At 33.0% G+C, this 27499-nt stretch overlaps 1 protein-coding gene across 4 annotated transcripts in view; it reads right to left on the bottom strand.

Moving 5' to 3' along the window:
• Positions 1–27499, bottom strand: part of LOC134263435 (synaptotagmin-1-like) — a 33298-nt gene that overhangs the window by 4812 nt on the left and 987 nt on the right. For 2 of the 4 annotated variants that reach the window (XM_062745780.1, XM_062745781.1), the window contains exons 2-8: positions 26645–26737; positions 12459–12703; positions 10854–11038; positions 8765–8890; positions 4563–4730; positions 3404–3580; positions 363–480 (exon numbers count right to left, since the gene is read on the bottom strand). In XM_062745780.1, coding sequence (XP_062601764.1) covers positions 363–480; positions 3404–3580; positions 4563–4730; positions 8765–8890; positions 10854–11038; positions 12459–12687 — 1003 coding nt within the window. In that variant the 5' untranslated portion in view covers positions 12688–12703; positions 26645–26737. Of the gene's footprint in view, positions 1–362; positions 481–3403; positions 3581–4562; positions 4731–8764; positions 8891–10629; positions 10809–10853; positions 11039–12458; positions 12704–21576; positions 21703–26644; positions 26738–27499 lie in introns of those variants that run through there. The other 2 variants (XM_062745783.1, XM_062745782.1) reach the window with 2 other exon arrangements.

Here is a 27499-nt window from a genome sequence, read left to right on the forward strand (position 1 = left end):
AAATATTCGTGGGGGATTAAATTTCGTTTATTTCGTTGTTAACAATTATCAACGAAATTATATCCCATAAGAAATTTCATATGACTACATTCAAAACAACGAAATTAAATGCCAACAAAACTATTTCTGATGACAAATCAACGAAATTTCATCCCCATGAAAATATGTGCTTCTACAGTATATCATTTCATATTTTGCTGGGAAAAATATAATCACAAAAAATATTAAATAAGCTTTCATGTTGCCCACAGGAATATGGTAGATTTTAAGCTTAAAGATTAGACATGATTCAATAATAGTCTTACACTTGATATTTTATTAAAAAACATTTTTTACAGTACCGAATTAAATTTTTTTTTTACCTGAGAGACCACCAACATCCATCTTCTTGAGATTTTTGGCTTCCAGTATGACGACTGTCAGTTTACCAGCTGTAGGAACGTACCGCAGGGAGAAACAAATATCTCCAAGTTTGTTCTCCTATAAATCAAAAGAATCATAATTAACATCATGCATTGATGAGTCTTCCCTACACTCAAATTAAAAAAAAAAATTTTGCAAAATCTTAAATATTAGTAAAAACATCTATAAGTTTTCTAAATTGAGCCTATGCATACATAACGAAGATTTTATTTGCCTTTTTCTGTTATGAAATGGTGCATGTAAACCTAGTAAATGTGAAACTTAATTTCTATTATACCACATTATAATCACTTCTTTGTATTGCTTTCAAGATCATAATAAGAACCATATATATATTTGACATGAGCCCATTCTGTATGCATTGCTTCCCAATAGTTCATTAAGGGATTCAGAATCCATACACAAGGAAAGTCCCGGACATCTATTTCAATTGATCTTGTGTGTCAATCCCCTATTCGGACTTCCAGCAGGAAGTTTATTCATCTTCGTTCTGGCCGAGAGCCAATCCATAATGTCCTCAAGCCACAAAGTCATCTATAGGTGGGCAAACATGAAGCATGATTACAAAGACTATCTATTGATTGCCTGAAAACTTTTCATATAAGGGTTTTCTCTTCAGTATTTAAAGCTTTGCATGTCTCATAAATGTTGAGCTTCGTTAAGCAGAAAAATACCAAAACAAACAAATCAGATATGATTAGCATGAGTTTCAAGGCTGCTTATTGATTTGCCCATCTGGAAAGGCTAAAATCATGTAAAAACCATCAACAAAACAGATATAAACTGAACTGAAGCGAACCAATAGTTCATTAGTTTCCGAGTTGACCCCTGGGTACAGGAATACGGGTGATTATTGATAAAAGTACTTCCTTAATTAGTCAACATCTAAAATACAATTCCAAGCCAGAGACAGTATTCCCAATCTACGTAAGCAGATTGAGAATCCGCAGGGAAATCTGATTGACAAGAGAGGGTTTATTTCCTTTTATAGGCTTAATGCTGGTTCACCTCAGGGGAACCAGTCTATGCACTAAGTTGTCATTACGGCAACACATATATCCCTTCTCCAGATTTTTGTTGATTGTCCTTTCATGTTTCTCTGTACTCTATATGCTATATCATATTAAAACCAAATCAATAAAGGTCAACTAATGAACTCAGGAGTTATAATACTTCAATGGATAAGTACACTCCAAGAACTGTAATTATTATATTTCCCTTCAATAAAATAAAGTATTGTGAACATGTTAATTGAATGTATTTGTATTTAACTTCAATTTACTAATGGACAACCATAATTATTATTATAACTTGCTCACAAAGAAATAACAAAAGCTGTTTTGATATTTTTTTTCTTTTTGAATTATGACCTTGATCATGACCTTTCATTGTATACTAATGCCATACTTTTGATCATAGATCAATTTACAGTGATGTATAAATATCACTATAGCAAACAAATGAACTCCCACAGAGTAAAAATAAACTGTGTGTTCTGTCAGCTCTCAGAAAGCCTGCGCCAGCAAGCTCTAAAGTGCTAAAGGAATTGATGATCTGCGCAGAAAAAAATGGACTTAACACTAACAACTGTCAAAATATACAAGTTATTTTTATACACAGTCCTCAAGGTTTTTGTATAATCATTGAATTTAAGAATCCTTACTTTTTAAAAATCTCAATCCAGGTTTTTAGATATGGATAAGCTACTCTTGAAAATGACAGCTCAAAAAGGGAGTATTCTGTACATATTTCAAAATGTTATCTCAGAGAATGGTATCTTGTCTGCTGTCTAGCATTCAGTCTGCTCTACTCATGGTACTTAACTGGTTCATTGCAATATGTTTGACTATAGCTACATTTATGGTGCAATATGGTAAATGGAAGTGGACCAATGGCCATTGAAATAAAACTTCGTAATGCAAATACAGTAAAATCACATATTTTTGTGGGGTCAAATTTTCATGGTTTGAGGAAAATACATGCGTTCACGGGGATTTTATTTTGTGGATGAAGAATTGTTGAGCAGTAAAATCTGTGAAAAATTACATTTTATGGTGGACATAAATTCGTGTGTCTCTTCATACCTTGAAAATAGGCAAATTAAACCCCCATAAAAATATGTGATTTCACAGTAGTGCATATTATGAAAATTCATAAGGTGAATTAATATTGCTTATATACAAACTTTAAATGGTAAAATTTACTTTTCAAAGTGTACAATATATATTTCTCTATAATTCTAAGTGTTAATATCTTTGACATGTATGCTGCAGTGAAAAAAATTCAGTGCAAATGTGTTTTATAAATCTCCTAGCCAGTTAAACTGGATTGGAGCTAATTTGTAATAAAAGTATACTATAAATTGTTGACTGGCATTAAAAAGAAAACTCACCAATAAAAAGCATATTTAAGCAGCAGGTTGAATTGAAATAGGTTTTCATTATTTTGTTAATGAGTCCAGCTTACAGAACTAAGAGCACTTTGATTTATATAATGTTTGTAAGATCACTCCTTCCCCTTTTGGGGTGGGTGGGGGGTTTCGGGGTGAATATTGTTTTTGTCCTGTCTGACCACCTGTTTTTCCATGTCTCTTTCATAAAAATTGAACCTTCCTAATAATTATAGACCCAAAAGAGTTAAGAACTATAGATCCTTTGTATTACTGTTCAGTGCTGTTTACACTTGAAATGCTTGTATAGTACTGTAAAATGATTATTGAAAGGGCACTGAGTAGTGGATGGACTGAAAAATTCACATATATATTCAGCAAAATTATCAGTTTTATATGAGGCATGAGTGGAATGCTTCTGCTAGGTACTAGTAAATGGAAACTGCCTATCCACATATGCAGTAGGCCTATATCCACTTTGAGAGTTATTTTTTCGAAACATTTTGTTTAAACCCCTTTCACTCATGAACTTTCATTAGAACAGGCCAATCTCGGGACATTTCTATTTTCTGTCGGACTCGTTTTGTTTACCTTTTCGGCATCGTTGTCGGGGCTGATCAAGTCCCGCCATTCCTCAATCACCTGACACAGGTCTACAGTGTTCAGGGGAATCTTCACCTGTCCAATCTGATCGTGTTTGGAAAATCGGTCAAAGTCGTAGATTGCAAATACCAGTGTTTTTCCTCCTATTTCTGCATATGGGACATTCTACAAAAACATGATAAATATTTCGTTACATACATTTCAACTTCACTTGCTCTCAATCTGTATTGATAAATCAATGACTTTGGAACATCGTGACACAAAAAAAATTTTCAATTACATCAGCATTTTCTTTTTTTTTTGGTCATAAATTCAATTCTCAGGTTCAACATCTCTTTTGCTTCCCAGTCAGGAAATGATTATCTTTGCATTTGGTAAGATTAAGTACAATAAAGTTTTAGTCAATAATGTAGAATATTCTTGGTGTGAAAAGAACTGAACTTTTGCATGAGCCATAATGGATCTGTATCGGAACTAAATTTTCCCTTACAAAAACTGCCTAATGGTTAAGAACGATTGGATTTTGTTTTCTTACAATGGCCTTCTAATGGTACAGTCTGATTGCCATTTTATGCTACAGAAATATCTCCATGAGGCAATTTCCAGAAAACAATAAAAAGTAGGGTGTATAAATTATTGATTCCAGTGTAAGGCGGAAATAATTCCCCTAGCTTGTCAGGTGGCAGTAAACATGGCTTCTCTGACACTTAGTAATGATCTTTTACCAAGCAGTAGTATTTTTTCTCATTAAACCACCCTCAGTTGAACACTCTGAAGTCATTTTTAATTTGGTGGTTCTTATATTGCCTGAAACACGCAATCTATCAAGGCAGCAAGAGAGAATTGTAACAGAGTTGGGATAATGAACCATTTCCTGCTTTATATAATCTTAAATTTACTAAGACATTTTCATTTTAAATGTTTTATAGTTACGATGTTGAAGTTGTAAAACATCAATATAATATTTCAAAATGCTTGACATAAGCCATTGAATAAATGGCAAATGTTTAACATTTTATGTTTTGCAATGGATCAGGAATTATAACACATAAAACATGATTGAAACCTTCTCTTGCTTCAATGTGGTACACCTAGTATGTTCAACACTTTATACATAAATATCCCAAATAATCCTTAGAAGCTTTACCTTAAATGTAAATGTTTCATTAAAAACAGGGTTGAGAGTTTTGCGGTGAACTTTAGTTTCGAATTTTTTCTTTTTGTCAGGTAGGAGGTAAACTTTGACATAGGGGTCGGAGGTTCCAGACATGTCCATCCCTGGTAAATCGGCGGCCTGTATCACCCCCACTGTCAACTGGAAGAAAAAATAGGATTGTATAGGAGCAATTACTAATAATCTTATTGTTATACAGTAAAACTTGTCTTATCTGGATAACACTGTTTCCAAAGAGACTGGATAAGAAAATCATTTAAAACAACTTAATTTTCTGCAAGGAACTTAAAATTTACATATTAGAAAAGACGTCGGATACTAGTAACAAAACATCCAGAACTGAAAAAGTTCACTGTACCACTACACATATAACTATACTGTAAGCTATAAAATTATAATGTAAAAAGATAAAGCAAGTATAAATACTATTCCAAATTATGATATTTATTGATAGAAATATTTCAGGTGACACAGCAAAAGTAGGCGATTTTACTTCAGAATCACAGTTACCCATAAATCTCTTTCCAGGAAAAAAAACCATGAACAGCAGCCGTAATCTTCTTTATGGGAATATGATGTGATCTAAAGTTCAATATGTCTGTTGTTTGTCTGTATTTTTGCTGACATTGAGTTCTAAAGTAATTGAAGGATTTCATGCTAAAACATTTTTAAACTATTTTCTAATTAAACGGTTGTGTCTCTGGATGATTGGTAATAACTGCTTTTGACAGATTTTATTGATTAAGGTAGCAATACCACCCCAGTCAATCTGTCTCAAATGCTTGATAATTTTCAGTCTTGCCAGTAGCTAGGATGCAATATTGATCTATGGTGGACAACAGCATGGAATTCTAAAAAGCTCTACCCATTGATTTTAAGTTTGAAGGACCTGCATTCAAAGGCCCATAAATTGATTATCTGGGCAATTATTCAAATTAAATTGGTCTCCTCACAAAAATTAGCTACCAATAAAGCGTGTAGTTAAGTCTCTCTTGGAATTCACTGATAGTGAGAAGGGGAATCAATTTCTTCATTTAACAGTCAAGGGGACCTACTTTCTAGCAGTTTCCTTTTTTTTTAAAATCAATTACTTTTTGCTTCACCTTTAAGTTTGATTAGAGTCTTACCGGTAATCGTAAATTTATTGTCTTATTCATTCAACAATGGTTAAAGGAGGATTAAAAAGTTTATTTTCCTAGTTTTCTACGCGAATTGAAACAAGAGGCCCATTGGCCACATCGCTCACCTGAGCACTGTGGCTAGGAAAAAGTAGCAATTGGTTTATTATTGAAAAGTTTAAATCCAAAAATAGTCCCATGACCAATCATGGCTTTGCTATTCTTGAGAAGATGATTTTTAAAGAATTTTCCCATATATTTCTATGTAAAACTGTGGTCGGCCATTTTGGCTCCGCCCTACCCCAGGGGGTCATGATTTGAACAAACTTGAATCTACACTACCTGAGGATACTTCCATATAAATATGATCAATTATGGCTTTGCTATTATTGAGAAGAAGATTTTTAAAAGAATCTTCCTATATATTTCTATGTAAAATTGTGGTCTTCCATTGTGGCCCCGCCCTACCCCCGGGGGTCATGCTTTAAACAAACTTGAATCTACACTACCTGAGGATGCTTCCATATAAATATGATCAGTTATGGCTTTGCTATTCTTGAGAAGAAGATTTTTAAAGAATTTTCCTATATATTTCTTTGTAAAACTGTGGTCGGCCATTTTGGCCCCGCCCTACCCCTGGGGGTCATGATTTGAACAAACTTGAATCTACACTACCTGAGGATGCTTCCATATAAATATGATCAATTATGGCTTTGCTATTCTTGAGAAGAAGATTTTTTAAGAATTTTCCTATAATTTTCTATGTAAAACTTTGGTCGGCCATTTTGGCCCCGCCCTACCCCCGGGGGTCATGATTTGAACAAACTTGAATCTACACTACCTGAGGATGCTTCCATATAAATATGATCAATCATGGCTTTGCTAATCTTGAGAAAAAGATTTTTAAAGAATTTTCCTATATATTTCTATGTAAAACTGTGGTCGGCCATTGTGGCCCCGCCCTACCTCCGGGGGTCATGATTTAAACAAACTTGAATCTACACTACCTGAGGATGCTTCCATATAAATATGATCAATTATGGCTTTGCTATTTTTGAGGAGAAGATTTTGAAAGAATTTTCCTATATATTTCTATGTAAAACTTTGGTCAGCCATTTTGGCCTCGCCCTTCCCCCGGGAGTCATGATTTGAACAAACTTGAATCTACACTACCTGAGGATGCTTCCATATAAATATGATCAATTATGGCTTTGCTATTTTTGAGAAGAAGATTTTGAAAGAATTTTCCTATATATTTCTATGTAAAACTGTGGTTGGCCATTTTGGCCCCGCCCTACCCCTGGGGGTCATGATTTGAACAAATTTGAATCTACACTACCTGAGGATGCTTCCATATAAATATGATCAATTATGGCTTTGCTATTCTTGAGAAGAAGATTTTTAAAGAATTTTCCTATAATTTTCTATGTAAAACTTTGGTCGGCCATTTTGGCCCCGCCCTACCCCCGGGGGTCATGATTTGAGATTTGAACAAACTTGAATCTACATTACCTGAGGATGTTTCCACATAAGTTTCATCTTTCCTAGCACAGTGGTTCTTGAGAAGAAGATTTTTAAAACATACCACTAAATTTTCATTAATTCCCAGTTATCTCCCCTTGAATGAGGGCGTGGCCCTTCATTTGAACAAACTTGAATCCCCTTCACCCAAGGATGCTTTGTGGCAAGTTTGGTTGAAATTGGCCCAGCGGTTCTTGAGAAGAAGTCGAAAATGTGAAAAGTTTACAGACAGACAGACAGACAGAAGGACGACGGACAAAATGTGATCAGAAAAGCTCAGTTGAGCTTTCAGCTCAGGTGAGCTAAAAAATCAATACAATGTATCAAGTTTCACAAATTATTTTTTTAAATTGATAATGTCACAAAAGCTTTGTTATATTTGTAGCTTTTGCAAGTTTTCCAAATCTAACAAGATGTGTTTGTGAAACAATTATGCTCCCTGTATAGCAGGTCAAGGTCAAGTTAAAAGTTGTTTTTTCAAAAGTAGGTCAAACTCCAGTAACAAACTCTCAATTTCAAAATGAAAAGTCTTCTCAGAAGGAAAGTAACATGCCATTGGAAAATATGAAAGCAATCTGATTATTCATACCCTCAATCTGCTCTCATTTTTTTTTATGTTGGTCAATAAACACCATGTACCAACAATTAAAACCAGAAGTCTCTGTCGAGACTGTAGCTCTACTGGTTTGTACTTATTACAAAGGGTGAGAAAAGCAGTCATAGCCATTAGACCAAAACTGTAGAAGGAGTAGCATTTTAAAGGAATTTCAGACATTTCTATTTTTAGTAACCATGGCAACACCATTCATTGAAATAAAAAAACCGATGCACTGTTTTATGTATCTTAGTGTAGTCTACTTGTGTGCCAAGTAATATTGAAATCAGACCAAAACTGTAGAAGGAGTAGCATTTTAATTTTATTTGACCGTATTTTCTATTTTTAGTAACCATGGCAACACCATTCACTGAAATCAAAAAACTTATGCACTATTTTATGTATCATAGTGTAGTCTACTTGTGTGCCAAGTAATATCGAAATCAGATCAAAACTGTAGGAAGAGTAGAATTTTAAAGGAATTTCAAAGAAAATTCTATTTTTAGTAACATGGCAACACCGTTCATTGAAATCAAAAACCGATGCACTATTTTATGTATCTTAGTGTAGTCTACTTGTGTGCCAAGTTACATTGAAATCGGACCAAAACTGTAGGAGGAGTAGCGTTTTGAAAAATCGTTTACAGACAGATGGACAGACAGACAGACAGACAAACAGATGGACGGACGACGGACACCTTACCATTGCATAAGCTCTTCTGGTCTCTGACCAGTAGAGCTAAAAATGAAAAGCGGATTGGGTAGCTGATTTTAATCAGATTGAAGCATCAACCATATCAGAAAATATGGCAAAGGTAAAAGTTTTTTTTCAATTTAGGTCATACCCCAAGGTCAAAATAATGAGGTCAAAATCATTGGTTCCAAGGAAAAGGTCATTTCCTAAGTAATATGTATGGTATGTGAAATACATGTAATACAGACCTCGTTCTTTGTGAAGTCGTAGTCTAACTGGAACTGGAGCTTGCCGAGTTTGACCTCGGACTTTGTGCTCTCGTTGTCATCATCTTGTTCCATATTGACCTCAAGTTCCTCTAGATCTGGCTGAATCTAACAATGTACATCAATGTCAAGGTCAAACAGGACTCTAATCAATTGTCAGATAAATTAAATGTTCTAAAGTTTCCATATCTCTGTGACAAATTCTTGATGAGAGAATTTATAATTTTACTAGAAATTTAAGTCAGACATCCCTTGATATCTATATTTGAAAGATTGATTTTCTTCGTCTTTTTTATAATCACATGATGATAAACTACGTATATTTAAAATTTTTATTTAGCCTTAAAGTGAGTCATTTAGAACATTAAATAAAATCAAGGAATATCTTAGTACTTCAAATTGTATCAAATAAGAAAGTGTTGGAAATTCAACATCATGCATTTTGTCTAACTACAGCTGTCTTAAAAATTTGTAACTACTGACTGAAATAAGAATGAAATATTAAACAATACATAAAATGTATAAATGACATTTGACAAAAATAATAATTGTCAGAAAATTCCTAGTAGATTGGGGGATAATTACATAACCATCCATATGGGAAAAGTCCACTAAAACAAAGAAGAGAGTTTTTCAATTTGATTAAAATCAGATCCTTTGATCCAATCACATAGATCGCTACACAAGGATCTGAAGAAACCCCATTCAGGGTCATCTCCTGATGACCTTTATAATAAAAATATTCATTAAAATTTTGACCAATCAGAGAGATCATATTGAAATGACGTTCGGGAAAATGAATGTAGAAATGAAAGTAGCTGTGGAGAAGATATTATCGTTTCGTACCAAACAAAGAGATGAAAACAGAGACAAAAGCAAGTACTTATTATATTTCTGTACAGAAAAGACTGTAGTCATTCTCTTGGCAGGCTACGGAAACTAGGTCATGATTTTCTGTTCGTGTGTCATCGAGGTTTTTACTTCTGTAACTAAATTCAGAGATACTTCTAAATTCTTGGAAGTAAATGTTTGATTGGATAATTTAGAGGTCACCAGGAGATGACCTTGAATGGGGGGGTTTCTTCAGATCCTTGTGTAGCGATCTATGTGAGTGGATCAAAGGATCTGATTTTAATCAGATTGAGAGTTTTTTTTTCTCTAAGGCTATAAATGAGGACTATTTTTTAAATAAGAGACTTAGATCCTTGAGTATCATTCCTAAATCTATACTTTAAGTCTTGTAATTTCCGAGATATGACGTAATAAATTTGTCTTTTAGGCCTGAATAGGCACGCCCTTCTAATAATTAATATTTAGGCAATCATCTGATCAGCTTTATAGGGAAAGGCTGATCAAGCAATGATTTACAATTCTTTACATGTTTAAAGCCGAATATCTGTTTTACTTGATCATAGTGTGTTGGATAAGGGGACTTATTCAGCTATAATTATCTATATAAAGCAGGTTTTCACTTCTTGCCAACCAACCCATCCTCCCCTTCCCCCCTTACAAAAAAACCCTGATGAATTTTGAGAAGAAGTCGAATATAAACTGTGTAATTCAAAGAAGAATAACACAAATATTAAACACACAAAAAATATACAAAAATCCTCCATAAAATAATAAACAGAACTCTGAGGGAGAGAGCTGCAATTATTAGAGCTATAATCATAAATAATAGGTGTTTGTACATGAATAAAAATATATCATGCTCCATCTGACCTAATTAAAAATAAATTTAAACCAAATTTTGGTGAGCAGATTGAGTCATGCTGTATAGTTAGTAGTCTGTCAGCAGACCGTGAAGGAAGCTAAACATTCCCAGTGCTTTCTCTGCTTGGACTCACGTTTTCTTTCTTCAGGGCAAATTCGAGTCCCGGCTTTAAGTTAGCCTTCAGGCCCTTCTTCCCGTCCTTACTTTTGCGTTTTTTACAAATACATCTTTTACATATACAATAACAACAACACAACAAAACCAGGAGGCAAGCCACTCCTATGGCAATGAGAGCCCACATTGGAATACCCACTACAACAGAAATAAACAGAGTTAAATCATCCCTCGGGGACTTACTTTTTCTTTTTTAAGGGAGGCTCCAATCAGTTGTACTGCCTTGAGGTCCACCGGCCCCTTCAGCCCCTTTTTGCCTTCTTTCTTCTTGCGTTTTTTACATATACATCGTTTACAGACACAATAACAACAACACAAGAGAAAGAGAATGGCGCCAGCTGCTATAAGTATTAATGCCCATATAGGTACTGGAAAAAATAAAGACACAAGCTGAGGTTAAAGCAAATCAAGGTTTCAAGGAAAAATTAAGATGAAAACAATATTTTCCTAATATGATTTAATAACTGTTCATAAAAAAGGGATAGAATGAGTGAACTTTAGTACGTCATTTGGAACCTTTTCGGCTACCCATTTTAATCTTTGCATTACAATATATCGCTAAATTAATCTATGATTATCGTGCAATCATATGCTTTTGATATTTATGCTTTGAATTTTTTGTCATACATATTTCTGTAATTACAGACAATGCCATTGAAAAGAACATATATAAGCCTTAAATTCCAGAAATTTGAACGGGACCACTATCGAATTTAAGATACCCGCAAATAAGCGGAGACATTTAAATCGCATGGATGTGGAATGTAAACAATAGCACATATGATTTTTTTGCAATCAGATGCTACACTACGAATTTAAGTGGTGAAGAGAGAGATTGTGTAGTTTCATGGTGCACAAATAATAAATGATTCTAGTGTTTAGGGATGGGATAGATGCATCGCCCTGCAGACCATAATACATGCAGAGGCGACATCGTCCTACATTTACTAATCTCACTACCAATACCAGAATTCTTTCAAAACACTCTTAACGAAAAATACACTGTCAGTAAAATTAGAGATATATAATCTTCAAACCTTATTAAAATTGCGCAAAAATCTTCCATAATTTTAAGTTGGAAGTATGATAGAAAGTGTCTGAATAGAAACTTCAAATGACAAACACAATGAAATGTTCAATGAAAGCGTTGGCGTATCGAGCCGTGGAATGTCACGTGAGTAAAGTGATTATAATATCTAATCAATTGTTGACACTCGTGGACCTGTTAATTTTGTGGCAAACTCGACGGTAGTTTGGAGACTTTTTCAAAAAATTAGATATGAGCCCCAACTTGGCCAACGTTGTCCTTTGGATATGTATAAGTTTAAATTAAAATACACATTCTGTGCAAATGAGACCAATGGCCAAGTTGCGACTCGATGTAAACACTGTCATTGAAAACTGGTATGCATATGAATAACAATAGAAATGTGACAAAACTATTAGACCCCCGTCTCAAAAGCTAGTGTTGCTAGGCATTATTTAGTTCTTTCATGTAATATAATATACCAAAACCTGCTCTTAAGACATTGTTTAATACCTATGAAAAATAGATTTAATGAAATTCGTGATTTTATTTTGCACAAAACACCAGGATCCAAATCTCATAACTTAAGTGCACTCATCCTTTTATTGAATTTAAATATACATGTATTCAAATCAATAAAAGTAATAAAAGTTTATGTTTTTATGGATATTGCATGATAACCTTTGAGGATAAGAAAATAAAATTAATTCTTGACTCAAGAAACTTAGTTGTCTTAGGAAAATAAGACCAATTTAACATACATTTGTTTAGTTCCTCGGTTACAAGGTTTTTGAGTTTGTTTATCCCCTTGGGAGACGCAGTAGTGGTTCCTGATCCCCCGTCTGGGACTGCAGTTGTGGGCCCTGGTGAGGCCCCTCCATCAGCAACTGCATTATTCACCGCCTCCTTAGCAACAGAACCTGCTGTCGTAGCAACGACCTCAACCCCTCTCTTCACTCGATGAAGAAGATCCATTGCTAATGCTGGCATGTTTCAGCTTGAAATCCTGCACAAAATAAAAAATAAAACATATTACTTAATAATATCAACTTCATAAATCAGCTTCACAGATTAATATTTATTTTTTTTGGATCACACGACACATATTGTGACCTTTTAATAAATTCCAGCACTGCGTAATACATTCTCTCATAAAAATCTAATAAATAACCTTTTGCAATATTATACTATAATAACAGATGTCATCTTTGTTTCTGGTCTGCAGTACAAGTGAGTGGGCTGGAAACCACTGATAATTACTATACTAATTTGAGATTTTTTTCCTATATGTTGCGTTCATTATGTTTCGGGCAGCGTGTGTGCGATTCTACATGGTACTTTTTTCCACACTGTAATTTGTCTTGTGATGAATGCCCATAGAATCATGTTATTAATGTAGCCTTCCTTCTTAATTTTAATTTCAAATGTCAATGAACAGGCTTACTATTTTGTGGCAAATACTTGTAGAATCTATAATGATGAACCCCAGCTATTTTTGTTGACGTCAGAAGAGAAACTGATCAGACAGATACCAAATTAATAAATTAGGATGTCTCTAAAACTGTTAATTATATTAAGAATATTTTAATTTCAATTCCAATCACATGGAGTACTTCATGTTTACAAACATTGTTACTTTGAGGGAAATTGAAATCACATGCATGAAGCAAGTAGCAACTTGTCTGCTAGTATATTCATTGCAGTGACCGTAGATTGTGAACGATTGCTTGTCTATAGACCTATCATTATTTATATAATTGTCATATAACACATTAATAAAAAGCACCACTAAGATGAGGTTGTTGGTCTTGAAAATTCTCTGCATGTGCTCCAGTAGCCTTTATGCCATATAAATTCACACAAAACGACTTGTATGTCAATTCTTGAGAACATAATTGAATTCGTTAGTGGATTGTTAATCTTGGATTTTTACATGTATTCAGCAACAAAAAATATAAAATGGTCTGACATCAAGGTAAATTTTGAAATTACAACATCGTAAAATCTTAAAGTTCTTGCACTGTTGTTATTGTGCTGCAGCTTTCTCAGAGTCAAGATATGCTTCAATCAAAACAGAGCACTTTTCTGTAGATAAAAAAAACAAAGTTTCTTTAGGAGAGTAATTTTTTATAAAGAGCAAATTTTAAGAAAATTCAAATGCTGTTTGCACTTTGGTTTGTTAAAAATGAGATTTAATGCACTAACTTGTCCATGAACAACTGAAACTTTAGAAACGTGTACTGTGATGAGACACATTCACATTGGGTACCTTCTAATGCATTTTTGTCTAGAAACATGTTCAATATAAATCTGATTTTTTGTGCAGAAATAAAAAAAAAAAACTTAGCTAGCATATAAACTGAAATTTCAAGTCATTGATATACGAGAGCTAGATGTGGGCTCCTTTTTTTTTCTTTCAGAGTAGAACCCCTAGTATGTAGATCAAGATGCAAGTTACCATATTATGAGGCATTTCAGGGCCCATCTAAACTGTTGTTTTAGTTGTGAATTTCTACAGTCAATTAAAGAGAGTTAATTTTGAAATAGAGCATTAAAATGTGTCATTATAAAAGCATTTGGGGTGCTTTAGGCCACTGCAATTGAGACAGGATTGTGTATAAACAGACAGAAAGACTGACTATGCTATCACATAAGCTCCTGAAACCAGTAGAGCTAAAAACAAACCTAAAATAGCTACTGCACAAAGCACTAAGCTTGACAGAACAAATAATCACAAATGTCAATTTTTTTAAGTTTCCTTTGACAAAAGAAATATTGATCATTTCATGAACAGAAAAGAGAACATTGGGTCCAAAATAAATAAGTCAATTTTTGCTTCTCAGTAATATTTTTTTTTAATACAAGCATTGAAAACAAAGATCATTTCAGCAGTATAATTAATATCTGTGTCCATTCATTATAGAATCAGCATTCACTGGCGGTATGGGGGATGTTGGGGGGAGCAAGCTCTCCCCACTTTTTTTTTTATTTTAAAAAGTGAAATATCATGGTGTATATAACTAACCAATATTTCCACTGTTTTGTGCATGGTTTTACTCTTAAAATAAATGAAAACCAAGGAGTTTCCAGGGGCTTTGCACCCTAGAGCCCCTCACCACGGCTTCACCCTGGATTTCCTGTCTGAATGGAGTAATCCATCCCCCCCCCTCCTTAATCACAAATCCTGTATCCGCCCACAGGCACTTGTTTCGGTAATAAATTTTTTACCCATAGTTTAATAATAACACTTTTATTAATAATATTATTATTAAACTATGGGTTAAAAATCTATTACCAAAACAAGTGCCTGTGTATCCGCCCATGGCATTCAAATATGTCCAATGGACTTATTAGTTTACAACTATTCATAAATCAGTTCTCATGTACATTCCTTTTGACCCCTTCCCCCTTTTTAATTAACTAATAAAAGTACATGTACAATAGTGCTTCCCTATTTGGAGAAAGCTTTACAGTGTGTTGTAATATATAATCACAGTTTGTAATTGACAGGATGCTGCCATTGTACTATCCCTGAATATCTGTGTCTATTTATGTTCAACATCTGTTAATTTATTATTATTGTATAAGTAACAGGTTCTTCAATACACATGTATTTATTTATCATGTCAAAATGTTTCGAGATATTTATGTATTCTTTTATAGACAACAGCTTTAGAGAGATGTCTTTTTTCCTTAAAACTGTGCTATTTCAAGGTATTCTCAAGAAAATTGATACTTTTAATTTATATAAGGCCATGAACACATCGTTGGCTCAACACAATGCACACCATACATCTGACATAGTTATGATTTTGTAACAGACCATCAAAAGGCACTCCTACAAACACTCCATATTTGAAATAATGCCATAAGTATGATATCTGTTCCTAATGTGAAATATGTAAATACTATATACATGTATGCTTTGGAAAAGTGAGAACATGTGCTGCCTTTACTAAAATGTATAGGTCAGATGGGCAGCATCAGAACACTTGTAGTTCAAAAAAGCAATGAAATCAAGTCCTTAGTTACAAATACAGTCAAACTTGGGTATTTAATGGAAACCTAGGAATCGAAGCTGTGAATTTACTTCACAAATTCATTAAAGTACAGAATTTATTCTTAACCTCTGTAAGACCTAAAATCAGTTTACTACATGATTGTATTATGTCCATTAATTCATTATATTCAGAATTCATTGTAATGGTAAACTTGAACAAGAAATTGTTCAGAATTTTGTTGGTGAATCTGAAAAACATTTTGTAATTGCTAAATCCAGAAATTCACAATATTTGTCTTTATACTAAATAGGTTTTACTGTAGTAAACAAAATTCTGTTCATAGGAGGCGAAGTTAAGGAAATAAATAGTTAGATACAGTTAAATTAGACAATATCAGGGATCGACATTAGCGGTTGTCTGATTGACCGGGACAAGTAAATCATTAGTTAGGGCAAGTGAAACTATGGATGTACTTGTCCGATCAGGCAAGTGGATATTTCTGATAGAAACATTTTTTTTAAATCTTACATTAGCATTAGTTAGTTTGATTAGTTTATAAACAAAACAATAAATTGAACAGTTAAATTGATTTCTGCCAAAAACCTGACATCGTTTTTGCATCCGGAATCCCTAGGTAGCATTTCTGGATCATACCTGTACTTTTATTTAGAAATCGGGTTCGTTATTGTTTTCTTTCGTAGTTTACAAAAAATACACTCTCCGTCTGACAACTTATTATGAACTTACGAGTTATGTTACATTCTTACGAAATAGATATTAGAATAGTTTATTTATTCACTTACAGAATACAAAGAACACCAGTTGTTCTCAAAGCATCTTGATTTAAAACATCGTTACTGTTTTCCTTTTAGCGAGGGGGGGGGGATTAAATTTCGAAAAAAAATTATAAGGAAATATTATTAGTGCATTGCTGTGTGTGTTTACAGGATAGTAAATGACAGGAAAGTTGTTTACTTTACATATATACAATAACAAATTACGATAAAGTAACTGGTATTTTCTTCTTTTAAATTTTTGGGCAACCAAGTTTTGCGTTCGGACAAGTCAAAATTGTAGTTCACTTGCCTGAAGGACAAGTGAATATAAAAGTTAATGTCTATCCCTGAATATATGAATTAACATACATGTATGATTATTTGCTTTACGTAACAAACATTTTTGTGCAGTCCTTCCAGTGACAGCAATATAACTACATCTACAAAAAGAAATTTGAAAAACTAATTATCAAAACTAATTGTATTCAGTCAACATCTTACAAGAACAAAGAATTTGCTGTGAGGCATGAATACTGATTAAAGTGAATACATGCATAATAAAGAATGGTTAGGGGATATGCCATGTATTCTGGATTGGGGGCATCATGCCACATAGTAGTTAACGTAAACAAATGGCATAAAATGTATATACCTAGGTTTGGTGATGGCTTCCCCATCATTGCCATTTAGAACTGAGCAAATATATAACAAGTCAGTTCAGAGTAAGTCAACCAAAGACACCTAGGTACTTAATATTCTGAACAATTTAATTCTTTTGGTAGTCTCATGTCTTCATAGGTTGCCAATACCAGACTTCAAACTAAATATTATAGACTGTCAATCCCAAAGAATACAGTTGACCTTGACCTTGTCCAAATAACAGTTAATAAAAGATCATGACCATCCTCTGTGCCAATCTCATTTGATTTGACTAGATTTTCTTGATCTAGAATCTGGACACATCTGATCATAGAATACCTTTGTGCTAGGTGTATAATAGATACTGTAAATCTGGAAATTTTTGCTGTAGATTAATTTTTAGCAAATTTGTGAGTTCATTGCATTCGCAAAAATATTTTTCTTAAAAATAAATCACCAATAAGAAAATGTAAACAAAGCAGTGGTCATTTGCAAAATTTTGAAACGTAAAAATTTATCAACAGCATTTTAACCCGGATTCGCAAAATAAAATCGACGTAAAAATTAGTAATCTTCATGTACCATGTATTTCACCCATACCAAAAACTCTTGTGACCCTGTTCTTTAAATAGTTTTCTTGATTCACGATACATACAGGTACATCCCCTGATTAAAATCTACTTTTTTAAGAGTATTATACTTATACTGCAAAAGAAAAGTACATTTATGATTGCCGAGAGATATAATGTACATTATACTAAAAAGAGATCTGGGACAAATTTAAAATAATTTTAAATGATGCTGAAGCAGATACGTTTCCAAAGGAATGCTGAAGATAAAAGTATGATATAAATAAAGTTCCAAAACAGGAACTATTTGAGAAGGATACAACAGTTTGTCATTATATCAAATGTTGTCTAGATCATTTTTGATTAATAAATTTGAAATCTTGAAAATAACAGGACAATTAAAACCTCATTATCCCCATGCAATTCATTTTAGGTCAAAAATGATTTTAGAAAATGTCTGATATTTTAAAACAGTGATACAGAAACAAGTAAGGAATAAAAATTTAAACTAGAGGTACTGTGAGCAATGAGCTCACTAAATGATACCCCCCGCCTCCCATATGGTTATAACTGGTGAAAAAGTCCATGTTTTCCTGTGGCCGGGAAACCCAAAATATGTGTCGGATCAAAAAGTAAAATAGGAGGTGCACAATGGCAATATGTAATAAAGATTCTGTGAAAGTTTCATTAAATTTCATTCAGTGGTATGAGAGGAGTTGCGGATAAGAGACGGACGGACGGAATTAACGATTACTATATACCCTCCCGCTTTTCAAGCGGGGGGTATAATAAATTACAATTAATAAAGTGAATTGGTAGGCCAGCTAGCTAAGTTATATGAATTGATATGGTAATAGCATGGATATGCTTCTGTATTTATTGATTAAATTCCTCTACCTGGTATCAGTTAAACTACTGTAAATGACTTTTTATTTGGGAGAACTTTATTTTCGCGTAATTACGCGAGACAGTGTGCTCGCGAAAATTTAATTCTCGCGTATAATAGTATTCCTTAAGAATATATAGAGCAATAACCACAATTCGCGAAAATTTTGTCTCGCTAATCAAGAGTCAATGACTATCTCGCGAAAATAAGGTGTCGCGAAAATTTAGTGATCTACTAGTATATTTGAAATCTTAAGGTATTAAGAGAAAATATGTCATTATACCTCCCGCTTGAAAAGTGGGAGGGTATTTATACCCCCCGCTTGAAAAGTGGGAGGGTATATAGTAATCGGTATTTCCGTCCGTCTGTCCGTCCGTCCGTCCGTCTGTTACGCATTGGGGTACCCATCTCTTATCCGCAACTCCTCTCATACCACTGAAGGAAATTTAATGAAACTTTCACAGATTCTTGATTACATATTGCCATTGTGCACCTCCTATTTTACTTTTTGATCTGACATAAATTTTTGATTTTCCAGAGCAAAACATGGACACTGCCATTATATTCATATGGGAGGCGGGGGGTAACATTTAATGAGCTCATTGCTCACAGTACCTCTAGTTTCAAAGAGTTTTTACACCATTGCCCTGTATATAGATTTGAAGTAAATTATTCAGGATTTTCTGACAGAAAGGAATTTTTAGCATCATGTGATCCCTCTATAGTTCTATCCAATGACAGTTAATTGTCTTGTATGGGATGAAATCAGGTTATAAATAATTCATCAATAAAGTTCTGTCTTGTACTGACCTATTGTGATTAACCAATATTACGCAGACACTGAGGCTGCATCAGATTCTGTATTTGGACAAGCCTATAATGGTACTTCCATAAATACTGACAAAATTGATCTTTCCATGCAGGTTTAAGATCCAAAAAAAATGGTCATATGCTATTTATTCACATGACTGTAAATTAACATATACCTAGATTTTCAGAATTGTGAAATTTTTATCCAACCCTATGTCTAATTTATATGAGTCTTAAAAAATATCACTAGCGTTATGGTTTATATATTATATTTTGACCATTATACTACAGATCCCGTTATGTAACTAAGTGTAATTTACAGCGTAAAATTTTCTGCGCACAGTTGGGGAGAGTTTCTCCACTTTCCAATGTTGGTCAAGCAACTTTCTTTCACTCCCAAATTCTAGACACATTTTTTAACCAATCTGTATATTTTATCCACCTCCCAACCCTTTATAGTCATCTCTACAGACCAATAAACTTGCTTGTTTTGAATTTTTGTCAGATGGCAATATTCAAAACAAGCGATTTTATTGGTCTGTGGAAACAACTGTGAAGGATTGGGAGGCAATTTCATGCAAACTTCCGCCAGAGTTTGTTTGTACCAAACCGTGCGGAGACATAGAGGACTATAATAGGTAGTATGCATTGGGAGGTAATTGAAATATACAGATTAGTTAAAAAATGTGTCTAGAATTTGGGAGTGAAAGGTAGCTGATTGACCAATGCTGAAAAGTGGAGAAATTAATTCTACCCAACTATATGCAGAATATCTTGTGCTGTAATTTGCACATTATTTGCATTAAATGGCATCTGTAGCTTTATGGTAATGGACTAAATCATAATGTACAGTTCTGCAGCTAAACAATATCAAGACAAAACATTATACTTCTTAAGGAGGCTGAGGGGTCAACAAATTAATGACCAGATATAACTTAAATTTTTAGGTATGATATCTTAAGCTGTCAATTATCATTTGGCAAAGAAAAATTTCATACATTTTAGTTTTAAAATTTGATCATATATGGAGCTCTTCTTCTAAAGGAGATGAAAATAGTCTGAAAATGGTCACAACCACCCAGACCTCTTAAGCTTATATGATAAAATGCTTAAGGAAATAGTAGACACCTCACCCACCTTTACCCACCCTAAAAAAAGAGAAAAATATAAATCACATACTAGTATATGCTATAGTTGACACAGGAAATCCCCCGTAGGTAGTTTAATTGATGCAGATCAACAAAATGCAACAGTGAAGAATTTCAGGGATATACTTATTTAATTTAAGTCATTAACAAGTTTTTATTTCTATAAACATAACCAGTTTCATAGATAACTTTCATTATTTTTAGGGCCAAATTGGGCCTTAATTTACTGTGTTGATGCTAATTGGTCTTTGATAGCTGTATACTTCATAAAATTATTGTGGTAAATAGACTATTATAAATTTGTGCAATTTTTATGACCCAAGTATAGACTAGAATTTTTAGCTCATGAAACTCTACTTATATGTAATTTTAGATGACTTTTTTTTTGGATAACTATTTAAATTAATATATGAGAAATTCTGCAAGAGTATGACAAATTTACATATTAAAGATTTTTTTTTTATTTTATGTCTCAATGAGGTAAATATTTAATCAAAGTTTAAACCTATTCAATACATACTTAATAGGAAAATTTTAACTTTTACTGAGCTGAAGAAAATATGATAATATATATATTTAGGTTACTGTATATGATTATTATAAGTTAAACTTATTCAATATATGGCCTGTTTTGTGATTTCTATGATTACATTCAACTCACTTGCAATTTTGTCATTTACTTATATACATGTATATATAAAACTTTTCCCTCATGGATAATAAAAAAAAACCCCAATAAACATGCCTACTTTATCTACAAAATAGAAATTTGAAATCAAAACGAAGAATACATTTTCAGTGAGACTATATGTGTATATATATTGATTGTTTTTCCAACTGTACAATTACACATATAAAACTGTGACTTAGAATCTCTTATTCACAACTAATGGACAGAACCTTATAGCCCATATGTGGCTTCAGCATACAAAGGGTTCCGAAAAGCTCCAAAATAATCAATAGTCATGGAAGACTCAATCCAAAATGAATCAAAATATCCATCCATTATCCATAACACTAATCTTATCCCTAACACTATACAATACTTACAGAAGAAAAAAACTAAGGAATAAGTCCAAAGGTAATTTTAAAATCCACTGTAAACACTATTTTTCCATCATAACAATTCTCTCTATGTCTTCATCACCACACAGTTTACACAGCCTCCAAAGAGTTCTGAATCAATAAGCAGCACAGAACTGTGGGATCAATATTTCACAGTTGCATTATGGGTAACTTGAAGTATTGACAATTTCCTACATGACAGTTTTCCATTATAAGGGTTATATTTAGTTTTCATGTAAGTTCAGGACACAATGGAACAATTAAACTTGCCATCTAAGGAGAATTTTATTATTCCAACAACTGTTTTACCATAAAATTTAAATCCCTTTACTTTGGCTAAAATCTGAGAAAGTAAAAGCTTTATACAGTGACATAGCACACAATTTACCTTCATATCTGTAAAAAAAAAATTTTTGGATCGGTATATATCTTCTTTTTTTTTTTATCTTTTACTTAAATTTGAATTTTTTCAGTGATAGCCGTATACTTCACTTGTTCATTCATTTTTTTTCTATATAAAATACAAAAAATATATATTATAACTATGATAATGTTTAAGCTTATCACTCAAAGAATTAAAAGTGTGATATATTCTGACATTTTACTGTTTCATTTATATCAGCAAAATAGCCATTTGCATAAATGAGGAAGCTATAGGCTCGAAATCAAAAGTTAAATAATCTACAAGCTATTAGTTAGTGTTTATTTAATAAAGACTGTATAATCAAGTGGTATCAACATGCTCCTTGAATGAATACCCCTTCCAAAGAAAAATGAAAATCTATGGGTATTAAAAAAATGAATTAAACTGGTCTAAAGTTACATAATCAATACTAACATAGTTGGTTTTTCTGTTGAAATACAACCTTCAATTCCCTAGCTATTCCAAAAGGAAACAAGGCATGCCATCATGCAATATTGTTATTATATCCTCTTTCAATTGGCAATAAATATTTATACAGGCCAGAGAGAGGCTCACAGTTTATTGTAACTGATAATGAGAGGCTAGGCCAAATAGAGAATTATAGGCCATATAGTGTGACCTGACTATGCAACAGAAAACTAGTACCAACACCTGTACTACCTCTACAGAAAATGGAAAAATCAATAGGATTCTCCCCCAGGGAAGGGACATAAAGTATGTAATTAACCATGATTATCAAAATCAATACTAATTCAATATACCACTTGTCTGAAATGGACATTAAATAGATCTCTCAATAAAAAAAGTTATAGCTGTCATAATCATTTATGCTGAAACAAAAACACAAAAGTTTGTAAAATCCATTTCGTTTTATGAAGGAAATTTATTTATTGTGTTTTTGATAGTAACATAAAGTTATAGTTTCTTCACTTGATCTTAAAACCTTCAATAGTCTCGCTATAGCAACACTGACGCAACATGGGGTAAAGTGTATGCCCTGCAGCAGAAACAAGGATATAGCAACTGAAATGATTCAACAAAAAGAACATTCCCCATCTGTTCTATACCAGTTGAATCATTCCCCATAGCTCTATACCATGATCAAAATTTAAATCTGGCCCTGCATGATACACGAAAAATTCAAATGTATAATCTTTGCTTAAATGAAACAGTTTGGAGAAAATACCCTAAATTTATGAGTAACATATCTGAGAACTTGAATATCCCATGAAATGCTTGAGACAAGAAGCTGATAGGGTAATGATCATTTCAGTATCATATGCTGCAACTCTGCCTATAGGAATATTTACCCCTTAGTTAGGCATACATAATTTATAAGCTTCTCTTGTTTCTTTGCTAATGAAAAAATAGCATCCTCTTTCTAAGTTTCTATGATCATTATAATCCTATCAAATCATCCTGAATCCTTTTATCTTTTTAATCAGGTATCTTTTATCATATTTTATATAGATAAAATGCAAGTTTTGAGGGTAGCAGTTGAAAATGACATCAGAAGGATTGATTGTATGTTGTTTTATGTCCCTATGAGAATTCTTCACTCATATAGAGACATCACCATATACCGGCGAAGGACTACAAATTTTTACCTATACTCTGCACTGATCATGAGCAGTGAGGTATCTTTTTTGTGTCAATGCTTGTAATGACACTAGCCTTGGTTTTAGCTACCGTGATGGTGTTACCAACTCAAAGAAAACTCATCTGAAGGATCTGCTGATTAATAATAGTTATTATTTACACTACTGTAAGTATGCTTTAAAGCTTTTATGGAAGTTTCATTTTTTTTAGCCTAATATTTACATGTATTTGATGACAAGATTTTTAATGAACCCATCCCAGTTGGGCTTGCTTTTCTCCTTCTATCTCCTCTTGGAAGGAGGTTCTAGGACAAAGACACCCCCCCCCCCCACACACACACATACACACACACAGGTGCAAGGTCATTTGTTTGAACAATTTTAAATTCCCTTTTACAAACATATGCTCTGCATCAATGTTGTAAAAGAAAAATCATAAAATTAAGAAACTTTACAGATAGACAAGAAATGAGAAAAGCTCACTTATAAGCATAGCTCAGGTGAGCTAAAACCCATATTAACAATATATGTGATAAATGAAGATTAATTTTTCAGGTGAGCTAAAAACCATACTAACGTACAATATATGTGATAAATGAAGATTAATTTTTCATGACAATAATCAGTTAACCTTTTTCGTGTATTATCAAATTATATTAACGTTCATTATCAGCATGATATAATGGCATATTGTTTGTGAAAGTATTATGTCATTTTGTCTATTGTTTTGAAATGTAGAGTATTTGAATTATCATTTAATGACTTGTTATTGTCTGAGTTTCATTCTGTGTTAATTTGTTAACTTTGGATTTACAATTTTGATTGATGATAAACATGAAGTCTGCTCTTGTTAGCAATAAATAAACATCAGTTTAGAGGTAATTCTTAATATGGAACTGTATAATGCGTACATGTCACACTATTAATTAATTTTTTTCTGTTTCAAAATAAGAATTGATTTTCCAAGCCATAAAAAAGTAATTGCAAAAAAACTAATTCTTGTTTAATGTTCTGTAGACTCATTAATTTTATTCATAATTATTGATGAATTTTACTGTAATTATACTTAGTGCTTGAAAACACACCAAGATTATACAAATGTCTAAACTACGTAGTTTGTTTTCTATCTAGTACAATATATATGTCAAATATTTGTTTACGAAGATCAAAGCTTAAGATAAACTGAATTGTACTCTATGTTTTTGCAACAAGGATCTAAATGGGGAAACACAGAAAATTTATCCATAAGTAAGTTATTGATCAAAAAAGATTTTGATTTTAAACAATCTTTATTTGTGCTGAGGTTCTTGGCAGTAAAATATCATAATTTGAACTCTGATTGGTGTAGATGATTTGGTAATCTATTTTGAGTAGATTTTCATTAGTAGATCTAATGGTTATTCAATGGCAGTTCAACATTTTGAAAAATCCACAGCGAATTTACCTCCCCTTGGGTGTTTTGAGATTGCTATCATTTCATGTAAAATTGAAGACAAAAGAGGCCCTTAATTTGCTTATATATAGCCATTGTTATAGATTTTGTGAAAAAAAAAATTAGAATTAAACAATGAATAAAATGTTTTTAATTAATTAAATTGATTTTGTTTAATAGGAGATATATTTTTAGATGATTTAAGAAAAAAACATGTTTTCACAGATATTTGTTTTTCGGGTTGTTTGGGATACTGATTCCAATAATATGTGTACACATTACATAGGATTCTAAACCAACTTTGGACACTTCAACAACCACTACCATATTGATATTTGAGAAAAACAACCTAATAACTACTTGTGCATTGGGAAAAGAGTTTCATTTTGTTTCAAATAAAGTTTAAAGGTACATGTATTTTTATTGATATTGAATTATTGATGATACCTGTGTAATACCTCAGTTACTCTTATTGTATTTGTCATCTCTTAAAAGTCTTTCAACCTTTCCTCGATAAATTCACTACCTCAACAAGAGGCCCATGGGCCACATCCCTCACCTGAGCACTGTGGCTAGGAAAAAGTAGAAATTGGTTTATTATTGAAAAGTTTAAATCAAAAAGTAGTCCTATGACCAATCATGGTTTTGCTATTCTTGAGAAGAAGATTTTTAAAGAATTTTCCTATATAAATATCTAATGTAAAACTTTGGTCGGCCATTGTGGCCCCACCCTACCCCCTGGGGTCATGATTTGAACAAACATGAATCTACACTACCTGAGGATGCTTCCATATAAATATGATCAATTACGGCTTTGTCACTCTTGAGAAGAAGATTTTTAAAGAATTTTCCTATATATTTCTATGTAAAACTTTGGTTGGCCATTTTGGCCCCGCCCTACCCCCGGGGCTCATGATTTGAACAATTTAAATCTACACAATCTTAGGATGATTTCATGTAAATATGATCTATTATGACTTTGCTATTCTTGAGAAAAAGATTTTTAAAGAATTTTCCTATATATTTCTATGTAATATTTTGGTCGGTCATTGTGGCCCCGCCCTACACCTGGGGATCATGATTTGAATAAACTTGAATCTACAATACCTGAGGATGCTTCCACATGAGTGAGTTTCATCTTTCCTGGCCCAGTGGTTCTGGAGAAGAAGATTTTTAAATGATACCATTAATTTTTCATTAATTTATAATTATCTCCCCTTGGAAGAGGGCTTGGCCCTTCATTTGAACAAACTTGAATCTCCTTTACCCAAGGATGCTTTGTGGCAAGTTTCGTTAAAATTGGCCCAGTGGTTCTTGAAAAGAAGTCGAAAATGTGAAAAGTTTACAGACAGACGGACGGACAGATGGACTACAGACAAATTGTGATCAGAAAAACTCACTTGAGCTTTCAGCTCAGGTGAGCTAAAAACCACTTATATGCCAGTAAAATTGCTACATTAATTCTGTTCTTACACTGACAAACATCTCAGGGTCATGATGTTTTCATCAAAAAGAAACAATAACATTTTTTACTTCCATAAAATCAAAAGGAGTATCGTAAATTATACATGTAGTAAATTGTAAACACCACCCCCTCACCTAAAGTCAGCTAGTCGTCATGGTGACGGCTCTGCTCAACCAATCGAAAAGCTTCTAGTTTCTGGTTTCTGTTTCAGGAAGAAGGATAAAAATCTGTAATTAAAAAAAAATACAGGATTAACTAAAATTCTTATTATTCTGCTCTTTCCCTGGAGAACCATATCTTTCTTTTTCTGATTTGACTTTAAATTAAATCTATTTCTCTTCATTTTCTAGGGACAAGGGAATTTTAATTTTCATCTTGTGCTGTTGTGGAACTTCGTATCTAGCTATAAGGCTTTGATAATGCTGTCTCCGAAGTATACTCAGACAAAACATTAAGATGCGGCCCCAGACAATCACCCTAGGATATTACAGTTCTTGTTAAATATGACAGATTTTCAGAGTTCATCCAGTCAATAGCAGAGAATCTCATAAAGACTTTATGAAGCTGATCGATGCAGAGATGTCTCGATGATTGTTACATAATGTCAGAAAAAAATCAATACACAATCTGATATGTATCAAGAAGAAAACAGACTCAAACTTACAGAGCAGGTTAATTAATAACCCTTAGGGGTCTTCTGTACATGCACGCTTGCACTCATTTGTGTAATAATAAAGGAGGGGAGAATTTAATTAATTTACTTTTTTTATTACCTAGCTTATTAACAGAAGTTGATAAATAAAATCTTTATAGGTAAATGCATGGTACCTAACATTTTAGTTTAATTTAACCATCATTAAGAATGAAATATGTAGTCAGACTTGAAGGAAGACATGCATATTGCGATTTATCAATACAGTGGACCTTCAGATATTCAGACGCCAGATATCTGGATGCTTCAGTATCCGGACGACTTTTCATCAGAACGG

The sequence above is a fragment of the Saccostrea cucullata genome, unplaced genomic scaffold, assembly GCF_032062105.1.
Source record: "Saccostrea cucullata isolate Sc308-1 unplaced genomic scaffold, CSIRO_AGI_Scuc_v1 ctg417, whole genome shotgun sequence".
NCBI lineage: Eukaryota > Metazoa > Mollusca > Bivalvia > Ostreida > Ostreidae > Saccostrea > Saccostrea cuccullata.